Source organism: Humulus lupulus, chromosome X, assembly GCF_963169125.1.
Source record: "Humulus lupulus chromosome X, drHumLupu1.1, whole genome shotgun sequence".
Taxonomy (NCBI): Eukaryota; Viridiplantae; Streptophyta; class Magnoliopsida; order Rosales; family Cannabaceae; genus Humulus; species Humulus lupulus.
This window is the reverse complement of record NC_084802.1, coordinates 24,383,492-24,406,139: the sequence shown is the minus strand read 5'-3', so window position 1 is coordinate 24,406,139 and position 22,648 is coordinate 24,383,492. Positions and strand designations below refer to the sequence as shown.

General features: G+C 32.6%; 1 protein-coding gene across 1 annotated transcript; it reads left to right on the top strand.

Annotated features, from left to right (window-relative positions):
• Positions 1-904, top strand: LOC133803470 (uncharacterized). Its single transcript, XM_062241522.1, has 2 exons — positions 1-403; positions 514-904. The coding sequence occupies exons 1-2, from the start codon at positions 81-83 to the stop codon at positions 713-715; spliced, it is 525 nt and encodes a 174-aa protein (XP_062097506.1). The 5' UTR covers positions 1-80; the 3' UTR covers positions 716-904.
• The last annotated feature ends 21,744 nt before the right edge of the window (positions 905-22,648 follow it).

Sequence of the window (22,648 nt, the reverse complement as noted above, 5' to 3'; positions counted from 1 at the left end):
GAGTTGCCAGACAAGAGAGTGATATACTTCAATATAAATACAAACTCTTCATCGATAGATAGCCCCTTCAGCATTTGAAAATGGCTAATAACCCTGGAAAGGACACAACTCTGTCTGGGCAAGTAGGGTCATGGAGATGGTTAAAGAGCTTTCAATTTAACAGAGAGCGAGACTCACCCGGTGATGCCCGCAACGTTCTTCTAGTGGTGGCCGCCCTCATCACCGCTGTCACCTTCCAAGCCGGAGTCAATCCTCCCGGTGGCGTTTGGCAAGACACTAATGACAATCACACCGCCGGACAAGCCATCTACGCCTCTCAGGGCTCGGCTTTCTACGTTTTCCTCATAGCAAACACTTTGGCTCTCTCCTCAGCCATCATGGTCATCATATCCCTTACTTACAGGTACATAATATATATAAATATATATATATATAAAGTTACATACAGAGATGATGATGCTGATTAGTACTTCATTAATGATTATTGGTTATATATATATATATATATTGCAGATTCCCTCTTCATTTCGAGGTGTGGTTCTCGACAATCGCCATGATCGTCACGTACGCGTCGTCTATTGTTGCAGTGACACCAGAGTATGTGTATTTTCGTTTTATTTTAATAGCAGCTGCTGGGCCTCTACTGGCACGGCTTTTATGGGAGCTCATCACCACGTGGAGAATGAGTAAAAACAATCTCAATCTCGATTGTTAATAAGTCGTTTCCCAAGTAGTGTTTGAAGTCTTGTTTACAGAGACTCAAGTTTATATAAAGGGTTCTTAGTTTCTAAGAGTATTTTAGCATATGTAATATGGGTATTTTAACATATGTATATGTATGAACGAAGGAAGTACGTATCTACTTTATATTGGTTTCCAATACTACAAGGACTAATTAGGTATATGTTCTACTTGCCTTTAGTAGTGCTGTGTGTTATGTAATTTTTGTGTTATTGTACTTGTTAGGAATAAGATAATCATGAGAAAAAATTGAGGTGGAACAAAAACATATATATGGTCATGTTGTCCTGAGTCAATTGCGATAAATTCATATATAAACAGTGTTTAGTAAAAACTAAATTGTGCTGTTCTGCATGTAATTTTCCATGATTTTCTTCAAATCCTTTTATCTTCCCATGTTATTTGGAAAAAAAAAATTAACTAAGGATCTTTGCTAAAAAATTCTTAATCATAAATCTATAGATGGTTTTTTTCTTCCCCCAAACCGATAAGAAGGACCTGGCAGAATAAATTTATTCATAAAAGAAAAATAAAATATAAAAAATATGAATAACACAAGCCAAACCTATAGAAATTAATACTCAACAAAATATTTATAAAAACAAAGAAATTGTGGTGATTTGGTTCTACCACTTGACATGTCAGCAACTAACTCAAAAGTTGATTCGGAAATATGATTGACAGCAGTTAAATTAGTTACTCCTCTTTCTAAGTGACACAAGCTATTCATTCCTTGAGATTCATTTGTTTAGTTCTGAAAATTGTTCCAAGAAGTAGAGAGAAGAGAGATTAAGTGTTTTCTCTGTAATTGATGCTCAAGAATTCTGGTTCATGTTGTAAAGTTCTTGTGGCTGCTGTATCTCAATTGATCAACAAGGATAGTACAAAACCTAAAAGGTTGTTCCCGTGGATGTAGACTCAATCTAGAGTTAAACTACATATTTTCTTTGTTGATTTTATTAGCTTACTTTGTTGTTTAAGTTTGTCATATCTGTTGAGTTATAATGTTTCTTGTTTGAAGATTGTTCTTGTCTTGTGATAGTTTTAATCACAACAGAAAGAAAACTAAAAATATATATAGAAATCAAGTACGTAGATCGAAATAATTAACAAAATCTTGTTAGCTTTTCTTAATCCTAAGAGTTAAAACTTTCGGTTCATCTACAACCCAATTGCATCTCATCGTTGGAAGAAACCAACTGTAGACTAATTCCTCAATAAACAATATTAGCGGTCTCTAATAATTTGAGTGAGATCTTTTACAACAATAGCAATCATGAAGCCTAGAAAAATCTAATAATTATGGATTTCTTTTCGGACTAAATTAAGAGAGATTTTAAGATTTTGATTGGTGAACCTCTCTCTCTCTCAATTGTACATCATCCACCTAGTCATGCACACGGGGCAGGGAATTGGCACGGAGTGCTCCCGTCCCGTCCCCATTTATATTTCTAATCCATGTCCTCGCCCCATCCCTATTTATTCCCCGTTGGGGATGGGGTGGGGAATCCCCTATTAGGGTGGGGAGTTCCCACGGGGAACCCATTTATTTAAAAAATAAATTTTAAAATAAAAATCATAAATTATATGTAAATTAAAATATTGAATAATATTTATTATTTAAAATACTAAACACTGTCCTAAATAAAATTTAAAATATTAAAAAAGTTACTACTATACTACAAAAACATATAAAGAAAGATATAAAATATTACAAAAATATATAAAAATTTAAACGGGCTCTATCGGAACGAGGAGTAATATCCTCGTCCCCGCGCCATTTAATATTCAGGAATTGAAAGTTATCCCCGTCCCTACTCCGTTCCCCATTTAGACGGGGATTCCCCGCCCCATTAGGGACGGAGCCCCGGGAAAAATGTGCATCCCTACATCCACCACAAGTGGACGCCTTCCGTTACTCAACTTGCCTACACGCGCTGCCTAAAAGCTTTGTTAGCCACAACGACCTATACTTAGTCACAAATAATGCCACCTCATCATTCACCACCCATCATTGTGGAGAACCATTTGAACATTGTCACAATTGTGACTTCCAATGCACTTTTCGGCCGCTCCGACCTCGGAAAATAGAGATATTGCTTTTGGTTAAAATAATTATATTATAATAATATATAATACGTAATTTTAATTTTGTATTAATTTTTTTTATTATTTATATATTTTTTTATTTCTTGATTTAACTTTAATAAAATATATATTTATATTAATGTAATTCTTTTATATATAATATTATTTATTTATTTAAAATTTACTATATTAGAATCATAAAAATTAAATTAAAAAAATTAATAAATTTTCTAAATAAAATTAAAAAAACTTGCATTCAAAAAAATTGTTTGTAACTAGTATATATATATATATATATACTAGGTAAAAATAACGTGCAACACATGTTTACTTAGTTTTAAAGTTATAAATATGCTTATTCAAAAATGTATTTATTTTTATTATTTTTAATTATCATATAAATTTTAAATAAATAAACAATATCATATAAATAAATAAAATATGTTTAATATAATGTATGACATAAATGTATTAAAAAATTAGGACAAAACATTGTCTATAATTTTAATAAAATTCGGTTCACTTTTTTTTTCAATGTATAGTAGAATGAATTATAGTTCTATAGTATATAAAAATATTTATATCAATAATATCTACATGACATCTAAACACAACATTAACATATATATATATATATATTTATAATAATAGAATAAAATAAGAATAGAAAAAGTCATAGTGTAGAGTAATATACATTCATCAATTATTTTTAGTTTCTAATGTAACTCACAATGTGTTTGGTGAATTTGATGAAGAAAAAGAGTTCCAATCATATTAATATTATACATGGATTTTAAATTTAAGTTTGTTGCTAGTTTTTTTTTTTTTTTTTTAAAGAAGTTTGTTTCTAGTTGATAGTAGATTATGTTATGTTATATGTTTAATATAATATTATTCTAATACGTGAAGTTTAAGTTTAAGTAAATTTTATTTAAGTTATAAAACACATGGTTTTATTATTTTTAAATAACTGTCATTGTAAAATATTTGACAAATATCTTATTTTAATTTATTTAATTATTTATTTATTTAATTTTATTCAAGTTTAAATCATGTTTACAATCTACCGTTAAATATAAAAATAATATGTTATATATAAGAGTATTTCATTAAAGTTAACGAAAAAAATAAAAAACCTTAAAACCAAGAATTTTAAAACCAATATTTCTGTTATCTACACACTTATTATATAGAAGAGATATGAACAAGGATGTAGCTACTATATATTGGTCTCCAGTCTCCAATACTTCAGGACTAGTTAGGTATATGTTTAAAGCAACTTTACTTTGGTAGTGCTGTACTTGTTAAGAATAATGCAATAATGAGAAAAATTTGAGGTTGAACAAAAACATATATGATTACGAGAAATTCATACATAAATTGTAATGCCCCAAAATTTCCTAATAAGGTTTAGGACCTTGATTAGGAGGCCGAGAGGACCATAATTGATTTATTATGCTATTAAATAATAATATGCATATTTAGGTGTATTACATATGCACGTGAACCCATTTCTGATTAATTGGGTGATTTTCATATTTTGGCCATTTCGAGCATATTTGGCATATATGTGGCATATGTGTGTTGCTTCTTTATTATTTGGTTATGCTAGGGTTACTCAGCACGAGACGATCCTAGGAGGTAAGCTACTGGGAAAGTCACAACGGAATTTATACTTGACTCGGAGTGGGTTAAGGGGTATATAGCACATTACCAGGATATTGGGTAATGAGAATAAATATTTGGTGATAAATTGGGAGTTAGTAAGTTCAGGGGGAAATTCTAGAAGTTTTGACTATTTTATTCCAGGGGAGCGTTTTCGAGACCCCGAGCGTTAGGATTTGTTTGAAGCTACTTAAGCTTGAAGTAACCTATTAGAATCATAAAAGAACGTTCAGAATGTTCTCTCTTCCTAAAAGTTCCATTTCGACACCCGATCACATTTTCGAAGAAAACTTGACTTCTAGGACTCTGATTCAAGTGAGGATCGAGGCATAACGATTCTAGGGAAGATTAGAAGTTTATTACTTGGAGGATTTAGTGAGAAACAACATAATCGGAGGTAATTCGAGTTTTAAATTCTAAGTTTTTAAAGTTTTTAAGCTTGGATTGGATTTTGTGTTTTGATGAGTTTTTGGATGAATTAAAGCTTGGGTTATATTGATTTTAGGAGATTAGGATGTTTGGGAACTTTAATTTAGAGATTCGGATAGGTTGGGGTCAGATTTGGAGCTTTGAAGCTCAAAGAACTCGAAGAACACGAAGCTGGGAACCCAGAATTCTGGGTTGGGCATTGCAAGGGTAACAGTGCTACAACGCTAGGTGGTCTAAGTTTGGTGGATTTTTGGTCTGTTTGTAGCGCTGTACCGCCCAAAGGTAGCACTGTAGCGCTACACAACCTTTAGAATTTTTTTTTTGGGTACTTTTTAGGGTTTTGATCTAAGGGTTCGGGGGATGATTCCACCACCTTGTTTGGTGGGATTGGAGGTCCCAAGAGCATGGGATTGGTCCCGGGATTAGGTTTTAGAACTTGAACTCATTAGATCACCATTTATGGTTGTGACTAGGTTATCACTAGGGGCTTGGAATTAGGATCGTGCTTGTGGCTCGTTTATTGGTAACCTGTGCTTGGACCAAAGGTAAGAAAACTGCACCCAGTATGTGATGCATGTGATGCACGAGAAACATGTGATTAGGGTGTGCCATGAATGTTGAATATGAGATTGATCAGATCTTGAGTCTCTGTGTTTGTGCATGATCCTAATTATGCTAGCAATTGTTAAGTACGCATGTTGAATGCCCTACATTTGGATATTTGACATATGATATATGCCTAGTAGCATTGCTTACTTGTGTGTGGCACTGACTAACTAGTCAGAATTGGCAATGGTGTCAGTATTAACTGTTAAGAACGAGTTTCCTAATACGTAGCAGAATGGTGGCATGGTTTGCCCAGTGTACAACAAAATTTTTGTAACATATTTAAACTACCTTTAAATATGCGGATCCATTAATATACATACATTAATCATAAACAATATAAGGATATAATTCATACCTCTTGAAGCCTATCAAGTTTCCTTGCTATCTTTTTCGTATATAGAACGATCTTCCTATCCAAGCCGCTCCCACGTACTCACACCAAGATCTTCCAAAGCATTCTCTACACCCCAAAATATGTGCGGGCACTTAGAGAATGAATGATAGTTTATTTGTGATTCTACTTGATGTACTCAACACATGAGATCAAGAGAATATGCCTGAGAATTAGTTCTTTATTTTCAGGGAGAGAAAACTATCGTTCTATTTTTCACAGAGAGAATGTTCAGAGTTGTCTCACTCACTTCTCTGAATAATTTTCTGATTAGTCATACTTAAAAGAAAATCACTACTACAAAAAAGATTTTTTAGGACTAGCATTGCGAGTCCTAAAAAAGTTTTTAGGACTCGCGGGGCGCGAGTCCTCTATTTGAGAGCCTTAAAAACTAAGGTTTTTTAGGACTCGCGTTGCGAGTCCTAAAAAAATGTTTTTAGGACTCGCAACGTGAGTCCTAAAAAATCTGGTTGAGTGCCTTTAATAGATTTTTTAGGACTCACTTTGAGAGTCCTAAAATAAAGTTTTTAGGACTCGCTTTGCATGCCCTTAAAAGCAATTTTTTTTTTAAAAAAAATGCAACTACAATTTTCACTTTAATTTTAAAATATATATCAATTTGAGTGTCGAAAATGTATTAAAAGAAATTTGAAAAGAAAATACTAAAAAAATAGAAAAAAAATTTGCAAAATAAATTTAAAATTTCTGAACATGTGTATTGTAATTAGCTAGCTATAACATCATTCATTTTGCTCTAAACAATTGTAAAAATGACATTGCCCATTCTTCTCGAACTTCATCAATTTCTTGAGTAGTATATGGTTTGTCAGAGGTGAACTGGAAAAAAAAAAGAAACAAAACTTTAATTAGAACTATATTAGTGGTAATAAATTCAAAGCATATACAAAAATTATACTAGATTAATATTATGTAGTTGTATATTGTTTGTTACCTGTTTCGACAAGAAATGTTTGATATTAGGGGCATTGATAAATACATTCTTCATCATCCTCATAACGTAATATCCGCAGTCGATATTGTTTGGTTGTTTACGGCACTATATAAAGATTGGTAATACATGTATAATTCTTAGTATTAAATATCTTAAACATCTTTACATATACATAAACTATATACAAATAGAAACATACCGTAGGTTGGAAATACTTTACTCCCAATGGGCGTTTGTTGATCTTTTGATGTGCTTTCATTCTTTCTGTGAAATTCATCTCAAATGCATCATGGATGGTCTCCTTGATGGATGTCCTGTTATCTAATGGTGCATTGAGAGGATCGAGAAAACAACAATAATGCCAATGGGGACATAATAAAAATAACATCCAATGCTCCTTGTTGAAAGAACAAGTATTACACAGTTGTTAACTTTAAATTCTATTTGTTTGTATCAATGAAAAGCATAATAATTAGCAAGTGATTTGAGATTGCACTTAATCAAGGCTTCAACAAAGTAGCAAGTTTCATCTTCCGTGTTACCTTCAGGACATAAATGATTCTATCACCAAAGTCCCTGGTCTTCCATCAGTTATTTCTGGATGAAGAGAGACAATTGAAGAGTAGTTCTGGAAAAAAAAAACAAAGAAAAGTTGAGGATCAATGGCTTGGTTTAGGCTGCCTGCAATTAACATAACCAAGAAATTAGTATATATATACAGTATATATAGTCTCCTCCTTAACTTTCCTATGGAAAGTCTATTGAATACGAGTAATCATGTCAATTTATTAAACATTGATCAACAGAACTTGATTATACTCGCTAATCAACAGGACCAATTTCTCTTTTCACAATACTTCACATGGTGCACAAGAAAACAAATCATATATATTGCATAATTAGAAGTTTTCTTGATTGAAAGAAAAAAAAAAAAAAAAACTCCACATAACAATAGCTGCAAGACAAAGAAAAATTTAAGTTTATATGTGCATGAAGAGTACCCATAAAACTCTCTTCTAATGCAAAAATTACAAAAATATGCTAATGAATCACTACCAAGACTAAAATACCATATTCTTTTACAAGTGTGAGAAGGAAATGAGCACTCTTCATTTTTTTTTTGGTAAACTGGTTAAGCTCTCATTTAATTTGATCATCAATCTTTTTTGCTTCATTCAATGACCAATTGCAAGGAAGTGGTCATCTTTCTCTCTAGTAGTATTACTTAGCTTTAAGTGCATTTTTAGCCACTTGTTTGATTTTAATTAGAGCTGAGAATCTATTTGATTTTATTTGTAATAAATAAGATATTACCTGCCTTTAGAATTTAGATGTGAAAACAAGACTTCTGTTAAGTAGAAACAATTCCATGTCTTGCTTGGGGAGCACTCTATAGAATTTTCACATATCCTAACTAACACATAAAATTCAAAACAACCCTTTTTTTGTCAACACACAAACAGTACTTTTCTACCATCTCATTAGTTTTTCTGGCCATTTTACTACATTTATTCTCTAAAAGAAATGTGCTAAATTAGTTAAGTTGTTCTTAAATCCCCTGTACTTGCAAATGTCACTACCATTCCATGATTCAAGAACGCCCTTTGGAGCTTTAGAGATTTTCTCTTTGGGGAATTGTGGTATCACAGCCCACTCCATTGAGTACTATGCATAGAATGAGAAGTGGAAAAATGGGGAGTAATGATGAAGCAGAGGAAGGAATTGATCTCATATCTATTTTCTCAATACAGAGGCTGCTTGGGATTATTGGGTTTTCTCAATGTGGAACACAATAGTTAATATATAGAGAAAAAGAGAGTGGGACTGAACTGATTAAGCTAGTAGACTTGTGGTAATTCTAGGGAAGAATAGTCAACACCTCCTTTCCAATCCATTCCACCCAAAAAAGATAAATAAAATTGAAAAAAATTAAATCAAGTAAAAGAATAGTCAATAAACTCACGAGCTAAACAGATGGAAAAAAAAACTGACATAAACTTGTTTTGTCCATAGGTTTAGCTGGTTGCACTTCGTTTTCAAAGAGGCCAATATCTCCTTTTTTATATATATTTATATATATATATATATATTTCTAGTCCAAATAATTGATAACACATCAAGAAGTAGTTTAACAAAAGTAATATTATGATGCATACATTAATTCGGGCTCATTTTTGAAATGAATGTACCTCTAATAAAGAGAAGTTCTTCCTACTTACAAGTTTAGGTAAGTTGACAACTAACACGTACAAGCCAGGACTAGTCCTCCAGGACAGGCTGCCTCTCAAGCTCAGTTAGAAGTTCTGTCAGGGGAGCTGTGGTGCCATTGTCAACCTCATTTTCACCCCTGCACTGAAGCAATTGTTCCCGTAGACTTTGTACAAGCTCGTTAAGTTTCTGTATATTTTTCTCCTGAGAGAGGATAATCTGCAGCAGAGTAACAAGATAAGAATTAGGGTCATAAATCTCAGAGGAACTTTCCAATTTCAGATTAAACATCCGATAATCAAAAGAAAAAGGTAGCAAGAAATTAAAAAGAGAATCTTCAGATAAAATGTGACAAGAAAAGTTTAGACACAAAAACAGTAAGCACTTCTACTCAACCAAAGTTAATAGAATAGAAGTCAAGTCAAAATTTTCCGAAAGGGGCCATATGAAATGACCTGCGTATCTACAAGTGACATTATCTAAATAAATTCACTCTTTATTAAGTGTTAATAAAGAGGTCACACAGATTATTCTTATTTGGAGATAAAATTATTTCATACTTTTGGAATGACAAACAATTAATAAAATATAAATAGCCAGTGAGCAATTTAAAATACACATGATATATGTAATACTTTATCCACAGTCCACACAAATAAAATAGTAAATGACACAATAGGGGTAGTTCCCAAACTCCAATCATGGTTCTCAGAGCATAAAAACTGAAGTATGATACTAATTAAGAAGAACGCACAAGTAGTTTGGTTTGGTCGACACTTGAAAGCCAGATAAACATTTATATAAATATATATATATGTATATGTATATTTATATTTATGTACATTTGTAATTTGGCATTTAGCATATTCAACTACAGGTTCTCTCATTCCAACCATGATTTGCTTACATATGCAAATTTACTACTTCTAGATCTAGACATGATTAGATATATATATATGTAGTAATAAAATATTTAATTTTTTAATAGTTGCAGGCCATGAAATCTCTCTATCTTCATTACAAATCTTGTTTTTTATCTATTTATTATATTTATCTGCATTGAATAAACAACCATCATTTTCCTGTGGATAAAAGTCTCAACTGGTTCATATTCAAATAAGGTAGTTAGAGGAGCTTTCGTTTAGATAAGTGTCATATTTTCCCAAATTGATCTCTAGAGGATGATGTGACTGTTATATGCTATGAAGAACATGACCATTAATATGTTAGTCTTGAAGAACAGCTCCAAAAATGGTGCCTAAATCTCCAACTTAAACTCAAGAGTTCTCTAATATGACATGACCATTAACAGAGATCAGAAGAATGGGCAATCAAGTATTAACAAGTAAAAACAATCAATTAAAAAGAAAGTCAGAAAAGAAATTCAAGCATTGTGTGATATGCTCAAAATCACCAAATCAATTTTTTTTTCTTTTTATTCACAAAACTGGTTCCCACAGTTTGAGAATGTAACCTCAATGGCATGTTTTCAGGCTCATTCAGTGCACAACTCTGTTATGGAACTAGTGTACTATACAGTATATATATATATACATAACAGGATATATATATATAAGCAAAGAGAATGACAGAAATCCACGACTCTGTGTATATTACTGTGAAGATTGTGGTGTATATATATATATATATATATATATAAAAGCACAGCCATTTGGCAACCTGTACAGCATTGCCTGTGCCTTTTTTCAAAATGAAGACTTCATTTACTCCAAGCTAGCCACCTAAACATTTTAATAATACTAATAGTATATAACTTCTAGATTTGACAAAAATAGCATTGAGACCAAAACAACAGCAGTCCACTTAGCTAAACTCTTAATTTCTCTGTTCCAATGACTAGTTAATTTGGTTTGTATCTTTTTAAGAAAGATCTCTGATATTAGTTGTTCTGTTTTGCACTGTAATTTTTTTTTTCACTTTTTACTATTGTAAAGAAAGGGAAAATGTTAGATAAAAAAGAAAAAGAAAAAATAAAACCTTCTGTTTGAATTAACAACGCTCTTAAATTTCTCTTTGAATTCTAGTTCATGCTGTACTTTGGTCTAAATTCACAAGTACTTTACTGTCTTCTATTCTATTTGGGTATATTTTTCTAACATTTATAATATATATAAATCATCAAGCCTGGACTGATTGGATAAGAAAATTGTAGAATTTGTTGCTGTATTCATGTGGAGGATGACATATATTACCATAGATTAGAGGTTCAAATATATATATATATATACATATATATATATATATCACATTCAAATGTATAATTAATTGAAACAAATATATTATACGGACAACAATATGTCTGTTGGCTGACCAAACAATGGTTTTCTAATTCTAGGTGTTTTGTTAAGAAAGAAGCCATTTTTTTTTTTGATTTGGTGGCAACCACGCCAAGTGCAAAAATCTCCAGATGGAGATTGCCATTTTGGAGTGATGAACCCAAAGCGATGTAATTCCTTTGAACTTAATCAGCAATAGTGCTTCTAGCAGAGCAGAGCAAAATCAAAATGAAATATATACCTGGAAATCACCGAAGCACGCCGAGAGACGGAACCGTGAGCAACCAGCACCCCACGCCAAGAAGCACGCCGCCGGCGAGACTGCTGAAGCCGAGAACCCACCTGCCGTCGACGCCGTTGACCACCGTCACTACCGTTCACCTACAGCCACCGTTCACCTCTCTACCAGCCCTAAGTGTTGTAATTTTGAATAAATCCCCAAATGTATTGCTGATAGTGCTCTATTGTGTTAACCCGAAAATTTCAAAAAATTTGATAGCTTAAAATACTTATTTTTTTGGCCCAGATTTTTTTTTTAGGACTTAGCATATTATTTTAGGACACTCATTGCGAGTCCTAAATTGTGTTTTTTCAGGACTCTCAATAAGTGTCCTAAAAACTCTAAAAATATTTTTAAGGACTTGCATTTAGGTGCGTGTCCTAAAAAAGTGTCCCGTAAAGGGTATTTTGTAGTAGTGAATATTCAAATTTTAAAAAATAAATCGGTAACCATTTTACAATTTACTTTTTAATTAATTAATTATTCTATTAATGAAAAAATCCAAAAACCAATTTTTGAATTATCCATTAATTAATTAATTAATTAAATAAAAATGAAAATCTCATCCCTGAAAATGCTGGTCCTACACGCCACACACAGTCCATGGACTGTGTGTGAACGTGTAGCTTCCTAATTTCTAGAGATATTAATTTAATTATTTATTCAAATTACTTTGTCAGATAAGATCTAACAACCTGATAACTATTTCAAATTTGAATTTCAAATTAATTATCTTTTTAATTAATTATCAAATATAATTAATTATTTGAATAAATATTAATCTTTTAAATTCAAATCCAATTTGAACTTATCAGATTATTATCTCCCACTCAAATAAAGATATTTAATTAATTCTATCAATTAATTAAATCCAAATTTTCGAAAATAAATATTTAATTTATTATAATTTCAAAAATTATAATTAATTAATTATTTAATTAAATTTCAAAATTAATTTAATTATTTAATATAATTTCAAAAATTATACAATAATTAAATATTAATTAATTTTGTTAACTACAACTAATTTGTAATTAATTAATTAATCACTATTATCATATAATTGCATATTTGGCCTGAAGAACAAATTTCTTCTTAAATATGTCTTTAAACTATTTTCCCTTCATATCAACTCTTACATTGAACAGTATTGATAGAGCTGCTATGGGGACCTATGGACCTATAATTCCAAGCTCCAATAAATTTGAGATTATTAATTAAACTCTTTAATTAAATAATCTTAATTTATTAATCTCATGATTATTCCACTATAAATATGAGACTGCACTCTTATAATTATAGACATTTCATTTACTGAGTACTTTATAATCATAAAGCGTCCATTGATATAATCATTTCATATAACTTGACCCTCTAATAATGGTTCATAATTAATCGGGAATAAAATTACCGTTTTACCCTTTTAATTATCTCTTGTTTCCTTAAGTACCATTGACTCTACCAGTGAAGGTTAATTCATAACTAAATTATGAATTTGAGCTCAATAACCTTTCAGTCCCAAAAGTCAACCCTTAAGAGAACCATCATTCAATCTCTTGCGATAAGGTATAGATTCCATATCTGTATACTATGTCCCCAGCCATCTATATTAATGAGTTCCCAAAACAAAAGTTTCTAACCTGATCATTCCGACAAACCCTAACAAGTGAATAAAAAAACTCATATAACATAAACAAGAGTTCATAGTAACTTCAGGATTAAGAACTATTTGTATATGATCATCGGTTGATATATTTAATTAATACTTTGAAACGGTATTAAACTAAGTATTAATAAACATATCTGGTCCTGTTCTATATATTCTCTAATATATAAAGCACCTCCACTAAAGTGTCCTACCACACTAGTGATCCAGATCTAGATCACATGTATTCATAATACTAGTGGATCGTACTTGCAGTAATTAATCTAAAGATTCCATAACTTTATTTTACTGCGAACTATTCAAGTCCATTTATCTCAAACACAATCCTCCCGTACCAATACGTGTTTGAGATCACATATATGAACTTATGAATATTCTTGATATTTACATAATATTATCATAGAATAATATAGTCCATAAAATATATGCATAACAAATTCAATTTATTTATTTATTTCATAAAACAATGTATATTACATATGCTTTCAGGGCACATTTCCAACATTAACTGTGAAGCTGTGACTCACTTGTCAAGTTCGGCAGTAGTACTGAGCATTGGTCACATGGTATTGACTAAAAAGTCAAGAACGGTATTAGCGCGTTTAATGCAAGCTGAAAAAGATTAGATCTAATCAACATCTGCATTGAATGACTCAAATGAGCATTAATGCCGGACCGACCTCAAGTTTGATGAAAACTAAAAGCACTTGTCTAGCCTATGGCTAGTCACTTAGAGCCAGGGCCAGAGAGCCCAGGTAATTGCTTCGTCACATGGCTGTGGGTGTTGAGCCCCGTAGAGACTACTGTAACGCCCTAAACTCCAGGGACCATTACGGTACATATTTTAAACAGTGATAAACTCGCTAACCGAGTCATTTGGCCATAATCGTGTAACTAAGTATGATTAGCGGTGTAGGGATTAAAATTTTTGATTAAGATATAACGTTTCATTAGAACATTTATTGTATACATTAGGATCCCAAAATATATAATTTAAAGGTTTATTACAACAAAATATGTACAACCAGCCGATCTAAGCGGCAAAACAGGGTTTGACCCTAGTTCCTCTCCTTCAAACCTCGGCCGTGGCGGTCGAGTAGCTGCATATGTATATATCGTCACCTAAGCTCTCCAACTCAAGGATGGTCCAGCTTTCTTTTTCCTTTACCTGCACCACATAGCACCCGTGAGCCGAAGCCCAGCAAGAAAACTCAATATGCTCATGAGCAGTCATATCATGACATCAAATCATATCTGGCATGCCTTGCAAATATAGCTCAATTCAAGCAGGAAAATAATCTTAGATAATGTTGGGGAATCTAGGATAAGAAATCTTGCCCTCCTGATTGGATGACTATCAAGTCAATCCTAATCAGATGAGTGATTTAACACTTGAGGTTCTGGTAAACCATACTGAGTGGCTGACAAGCAAGTCACCACGGGGCTCAGCACCCAAAGCCATGCAAATGATGATCAGAATGATCATACAGAGCTTATAGCTCTTAACAGACGAGTGAATATCACTTTGAGGTTCTGTTAAACCATAATGAGTGACTGACAAGCAAGTCACTACGGGGCCCGACACCCATAGCCGTGTGACGGAACCGTCACCTGGACTTTCCTACAATGTCTCTAATCAGATGAGGGACTGATGGGTAAGTCACTAGCTTAAACAGATGAGTGACTGATGGGTAAGTCACTAGCTTAAACAGATGAGTGAGTGATGGGTAAGTCACACGGGCTCAACACCCATAGCCATGTGACTAAACAGTCACCGGGCTCTCTGGCCCTGGCTCTAAATGACTAGCCTTTGGCTAGACAAGTGCTTATAATTTTCATCGAACTTGAGGTCGGTCCGGCATTAATGCTCATTTGAGTCATTCAATGCAGATGTCGATTAGATCTAATCTTTTATCGGCTTGCGTTAAACACGCTAAGTCTGTCCTTGACTTTTTAGTCAATACCAGGTGACCAGTGGTCAATACTACTGTGAACTTGACAAGTAGGTCACAGCTTCACATCTAATACTGACACCATTGCCAATTTTGACTAGCTAGTCAAAGCCACGCACAAGTAAGCAATGCTACCAGGCATATATCATATGTCAAATATTCCAATGTAGGGCACTTAACATGCTTACTTAACAGTTGCTAGAATAATTATGATCATGCACAAACATAGAGACTCAAGCTCTGATCAATCTCATATTCAACATTCATGGCATGCCCTAATCACATGTTTCTCGTGCATCACATGCATCACATTTAAACACCCGACATGCCTCAATAATAACCATACACAAGTGAGCAAGATTGCTAAGCATTCGATATGCTATCATTGTCACATTTAAACATCCAACATGCATCAAGAATAACCATGCATGTCAGATATGGGGTGCAGTTTTCTTACCTCTGGTCCAAGCACAGGTTACCAATAAACGAGCTACAAGCACGATCCTGATTCCAAGCCTCTAGTGATAACCTAGTCACAACCACAAACGATGATCCAATGAGTTCAAGTTCTAAAACCAATCCCAGAACCAAGACCTAGGCTCCGGGACATCGATTCCCACTAAACCGGGTAGTAAGAATGATCCCGAGGCCTAAGGTTTGAGTTTCCATGCTCAAAACATCACTTCGGCCATAAATGCCCTCAATCGCCACAGCCCCCTGCCAAAACAGAGGTGCCAACATCAGGCATCAGCACCAAGCACCGTGGCGCTACTATTCAAGGGTTGTGGCCCCCATACCCCTTCAGCAACCTTCACCTGCTTCTTCGAGCTTGGGCCGCGGCGCCCAAGAACATGGCCACGACCCAACCTCGGACCAGCCATTTTTCCCCGATTTCTCCATTTTAAAACCTTCCAAAAACCTATCCAAACATCTCCAAACTTAAAAATCAAATTTCCCAAACATCCCCATGATCCAAAGCCAACAAAACCCAAGTCTCAAATCATCCAAAAACTCATCAAAACACAAAATCCAATTCTATCTTAAAAACTTTAAAGAATTTAAAACTTGAATTACCTCTGATTGAGTTGTTTCCCAACTAAATCCCCCAGCTAATAAGTTTCTAATCTTTCCTAGGATCGCTATGCCTCAATCCTCGCTTGAATGTGAGTCCTAGAACTCAAGTTTCTTTCGAAAATGCGACCGAGAGACGAAAATGGAACTTAGAGGGAGAGAGAACGTTCTAAACGTTCTTTTTATTTCTTAAAAGGTTACTTCAAGCTTAAGTAGCCTCAAACAAATCCTAACGCTCGGGGTCCCGAAAACGTCCCCGGAGGCAAAATAGTCAAAACCTCTAGAATTTCCCCCTGATCTTACTAATTCCCAATTTATCACCAAATATTTATTCCTATTACCCAATAACCCGGTAATGCTCTAAATACCCCTTGACTCACTCCGAGTCAAGAATAAATCCCATTGTGACTATTCCACTAGCTTACCTCCTAGGATCGTCTTGTGCTGAGTAACCCTAGCATAACCAAATGATAATAAAGCACCACACACATATCACATATATGCCAAATATACCCGAAATGGCCAAAATATGAAAATCACCCAATTAATCATAAATGGGTTCACATGCATATTTAATACACCTAAACATACATATTATCATTCAATAACACAATAAATCAATTATGGCCCTCCCGGCCTCCTAATCAAGGTCCTAAACCTTATTAGGAAATTTAGGGCATTACAACTACCCATCAGTCACTCATCTTATTAGAGCCAGGGCCAGAGAGCCCAAGTAACTACTTTGTCACATGGCTATGGGTACTGAGCCCGAAGTGACTTACCCAATAGTCACTCATTTGATTAGAGCCAAGGCCAGAAGGCCCATGTGACTGCTTTGTCACATGGCTGTGGGTGCTGAGCCCCGTAGTGACTTGTTTGTCAGTCACTCATTATGGTTAATGGAACCACAAAGTGTTAAATCACTCATCTGATTAGGATTGACTTGAAAGTCATCCATTCAGGAGGGCAGGATTCCTTATCCTAGATTCCCCAGCATTATCTGAACATATTTGCATGCTTGAATAGGGCTATAATTGCTAGGAATGCCATATATGATTTTGTGACATGTTATTACTGGTTATGAGCATATTGAGTTTTCTTGTTGGACTTCGGCTTACGGGTGCTATGTGGTGTAGGTAAAGGCAAAAGAAAGTTGGACCATCCTTGAGTTGGAGAACTTAGGTGACGATGTGTACATATGCGGCTACTCTACCGCCACGACCGAGGGTTGAAAGAGGAACTAGGGTTAAACACTATTTTGCCGCTTAGATCGGCTGGTTGTAAATATTTTATTGTAATTAACCTTTAAATTATATTTTTGGGATCCCAATGTATATGTTAAACGCTTTGGTTAAACGTTGTATCTTAACAAAAAAAAATTAACCCTAAACTGTTAATCATACTTAGTTACACGCTTATGGCCAAATGACTCGATTAGCTGTTCAAAATGCACACCGTAACGGTCCCTGAAGATTAGGGCGTTACATAAATATTGTTCGGTGAAAAGTAAATAGTGTTGTTCTGCATCCAATTTTCCATGATTATCTTCTTATCCTTTATCATAACATGTTATTTGAAAAAAAAAATTAACTAGGGATTTTTGCTAAAAGAAATATTAAATCTTACATCTATAGAAGGGTTTTTTTTCCTCAAACGGAAACTTGCGGAATAAATTTATCCATAAAGGAAAAAGGAAATTTTTTTTTATAAAAGCAAGGAAATAAAACTATATATATATATATATCTTTTTTATATAATAAGTGTATAGGTAACCGAAATTCTTGGTTTTAACAGTTTTTTATTTTTTAATGTTAACTTTAACAGAATATTCTTATATTTAACAGAATATTCTTATATTTAACGGTAGTCTGTAAACATCACTTAAACTTAAATAAAAAAAATTAAAATAGAATATTTTTGAGATATTTAAAATGATAATTATTTAAAAATAATAAATAATTAAACAAATTGAAATATGATATTTTTGAGATATTTTACCATGATAATTATTTAAAAAAATTAAAATATGATATTTTTGAGATATTTTACCATAATAATTATTTTAAAATTATAAATAATTAAACAAATTAAAATAAGATATTTTAAAGATATTTTACAATGATAATTATTTAAAAATAATAAAATTATACCTTTTATAACTTAAATAAAATTTAATTAAACTTAAACTTAAACTCACTCATTAGAATAATATCATATTAAACATATAATATATATCTACTGTCAATTAGCAACAATTTACTTTTTTTTTTTAAAAAACAAGCAAGAAACTTGAATTTAAAATCGACGTATAATATTTAATATTACTTTAAACATATAGTATATAATCTCTTGTTATCACTCCCAAATTTAAAAACTAGAACAAATATAAACTTAAACTTAAACAAAAATAAATAAATTATTTAATTAAAACATGATATTTATTTGAAATTTATATGATATTAATATAAATTTAATCAAAATAACTAATAAATTCTATAAATAAACGTGCCTACTTGTATCTAGTATTTATATATATATATCTCTTCTATATAAAAAGTGTGTAGATAACAACAATTCTTGGTTTTAACGGAATTAATATAAAACTCTGTTAAATTTGACGGTGTTTAAGAATCTGACGTTAACTTTAACAGATTTATTTTAAATAATTTAAAAAATTAAAATAATATGAGGATAACTTGAGGAATCTGACGATATTTTTAATCTGACGTTAACTTTAACAGATTTATTTTAAATAATTTAAAAAATTAAAATAATATGAGGATAACATGAGGAATCTGACGATATTTTTAATCTGACGTTAACTTTAACAGATTTATTTTAAATAATTTAAAAAATTAAAATAATATGAGGATAACGTGAGGAATCTGACGATATTTTTTTGAAATAACGTTCTAAACTTATTTTAACACTGTTGCTTAGGATAACGGGAAAAAGAAAAAAAATCTGTTAACGCTATTAGATAAAATCCCTAAATTTATATTTTTATTTGAATAGTAAAAATAATCCATGTAGCAGAAGAGATGTTGGGTTGCTCTGTAGTACAATTAATGGAACATTCTGAACAGGTTTGCTGTGTTTTAAAAAAATCAACCAAAAAAAAAACGTATATACTAAACAAATTTCAGTAATATCATTTTTCAACACTAACTTAAACCTATAAAAAAAAATTATCAGGAGAAGAAAGAATATATTGAAAGACTAAGCAAAAAATTGTCAACAAAGAGCTGGACAATACAAATTTATGCTGATTCAGAAAAGTTAAAGCGACAAAAATATAAGAATTTTAATGTCTACTCTATTCAAGAATTGCAACCAGAGGAAGTAGTTGAATCTTCGACTTAGTTTTTATTTTAATACCATGTAATATATTTTCATTATTTCACATATTTAATATTTATTATGGAATTCATATAATTTTAAAATATTTCTGTTTTAAATTATTTTAAATTCAAACATATGTAGTGCAAAACATAACGTGCATTGCACGTACATTCTAACTAGATATTTTTAACAAAAATTATTAGTTTTAACAGTTTCTTATTTTTTTAATGTTAACTTTAACAAAAACAGAATATTATTATATTTAACGGTATTTTGTGACTTAAATAAAATAAAAAAAAATAATGATATTTTTAAGATATTTTACAATAATAATTAAAAGAAGATATTTTTTAAATATTTTATAATGATAATTATTTAAAAATAATAAATAATTAAACAAATTAAAATATGATATTTTTCAAATATTTTATAATGATAATTATTTTAAAATAATAAATAATTAAACAAATTAAAATATGATATTTATTTCAAAATTTATATGACATTAATATAAATTTAATAAAAATAATAAAAAAATTCTATAAATAAAACTAAGCAAACGTGCATATTGCACGTTGCTTGCATCTAGTATATATAAAAGTAAGTAGATCTAAATAATCAACGGTTCATCTACAACACAATTGCATGATATCTTTGGAAGAAGCCAACCATATATACGTAAAGTAATTTCTCAATAAACATTATTTGTGGTCTCTAATAATTTGAGTGAGATCTTTTATAACAATAGCAATAATTAAGCCTAAAAATCTTGAATTTTGATAATAATTTTGGATTTTTTTTATTTCGGACGAAATTGACAGAGATTTTAAAATTTGGAATTTATTTGAAGGACTTGATAGTTAGATAGAGATGGGAAAGGATGGATTAGAATGCAAAATTTTCAATAGATCCATCAAGGGTTTTGAGTGGTCACAAATATATTGCCACGCATGATTGTGGAGAGCCATTTCAACATTGTCACCACCGTGGCTTCAAATGAATTTTTCCAGCCAGCTCCGCCTTCGACCTTGGAAATTGCTGTAAAAAATCAAACCTCCCAAATCCTCTAATGAACTACGTACCTTCCATTCATGTGAAATCGTTTGGTCCAAACCGTGGCTTTCTGTCACGTATGTTTTTGACAACTATGAGCACCTTTTGGATTTAACGATGGCACGAGCTAGCGTTATTTATTCGTCACAGTGGGAATTTTAATTTATATGGAGTGCTGCCTTTTAATTAGCCACAAAACAAACCACTTTTACTGTGCACCAACGACTTTGTGATGTTTATGATCTAAAAATAATGGTGTCTTTGTTAAAATATTTTATTAATTTAATTAGAGTTACCAAAAATCATAATTAATTATGATTAAAGTTAATATTAAGATTAATTGATAGATATTCTAAATATGGCTAGCATTTAAGTTAGTTATCCAATATTGAGTTACCCAATATGGAAGGTGTTACCTATATAAATATAGGGTTTTGGTCCCCATTCTTATACTCTATCTAAAGACTAGTGAGAGCTTAGAAGTCATTTATCCTCACTAATATTCTTTTGTTTTCGTTTTGCAGAGTGTTGACGTAGTTTTTCGCTAACAGTGTATTAAGAAATAATAATGTAGATTAGTGCTTAGTAATAAATTGTAATGAAAAATGAAATAAATTCACAAGAACACAAATCTTTTACATGGTTCAGTGATTAAAATACACCTAGTCCACGAGTCTATATTATTGTTGTTTCTCTCTCTATTTTGGCAGATTTTTTGTATTACAGAATAATGGTCCATTTTCCTGTCCAATATTCCCAATATTTATAGAGAAATTCCATGGACAGGTTTAGGTAGCCGCGTGAGTCAATCACGCATATACAAATTAATTACATTTAATACAAACAATTCCCATTTATATTGAGAAATGAATTGATAATAGAATAAACATGTTCTTATTATCTCGGACAATAAATATGACAGTCTGGTCATAAATAACCGTATAATGGGATTCCGAGTCTCCAGGGATCCTTGAGAATGCAATATACCAGGATCACCATTGTGACAGTCAGAATCCCGTGATCCGTAAGGGGAAAGACCGGGTAAGCTGTGCAATCCCACACCGTCTGGGGAAGGTCAAGTGTGATGATTCTAAGACTGTGTAGGTATGAGACTACACAGTTGAAGAGGGCTTAAATGGATTGATGGGTACTACCTATATCAGGAAGGTGCATCTTCTTTTCGGTAGCCCATCACTTGAGAACTCCATGGTTAAGCGTGCTTGGCCTGGAGTAATCTAGGGATGGGTGACCTCCTGGGAAGTTTTCCCAGGAAGTGTGCGAGTGAGGACAAAGCACGTTGGAAAGACTTGTCTTGGTTTGTAGGGCTAGTCGTCATTCCAGAAAGCAGCCATAGTGACGTGGGGCGTCACATAATGGTATCAGAGCCTTGACCCAGCCGGAAGTGTGGCCGACGGGGACGTCGTGCCCGTAAGGGGGGTGATTGTGACAGTCAGAATCCCGTTATCCGTAAGGGGAAAGACCGGGTAAGCTGTGCAATCCCACACCGCCTGGGGAAGGTCAAGTGTGATGATTCTAAGACTGTGTAGGTATGAGACTACACAGTTGAAGATGACTTAAATGGATTGATGGGTACTACCTATATCAGGAAGGTGCATCTTCTTTTCAGTAGCCCATCACTTGAGAACTCCATGGTTAAGCATGCTTGGCCTGGAGTAATCTAGGGATGGGTTACCTCCTGGGAAGTTTTCCCAGGAAGTGTGCGAGTGAGGACAAAGCACGCTGGAAAGACTTGTCTTGGTTTGTAGGGCCAGTCGTCATTCCAGAAAGCAGCCATAGTGACGTGGGGCGTCACAACCACGAGATGGATATACCCTCCAAGCTTGTACTTCTACAGCTATTTGAATATTCTGAGCTCACGCTTCATGACCTTCGTATCCCTTGCT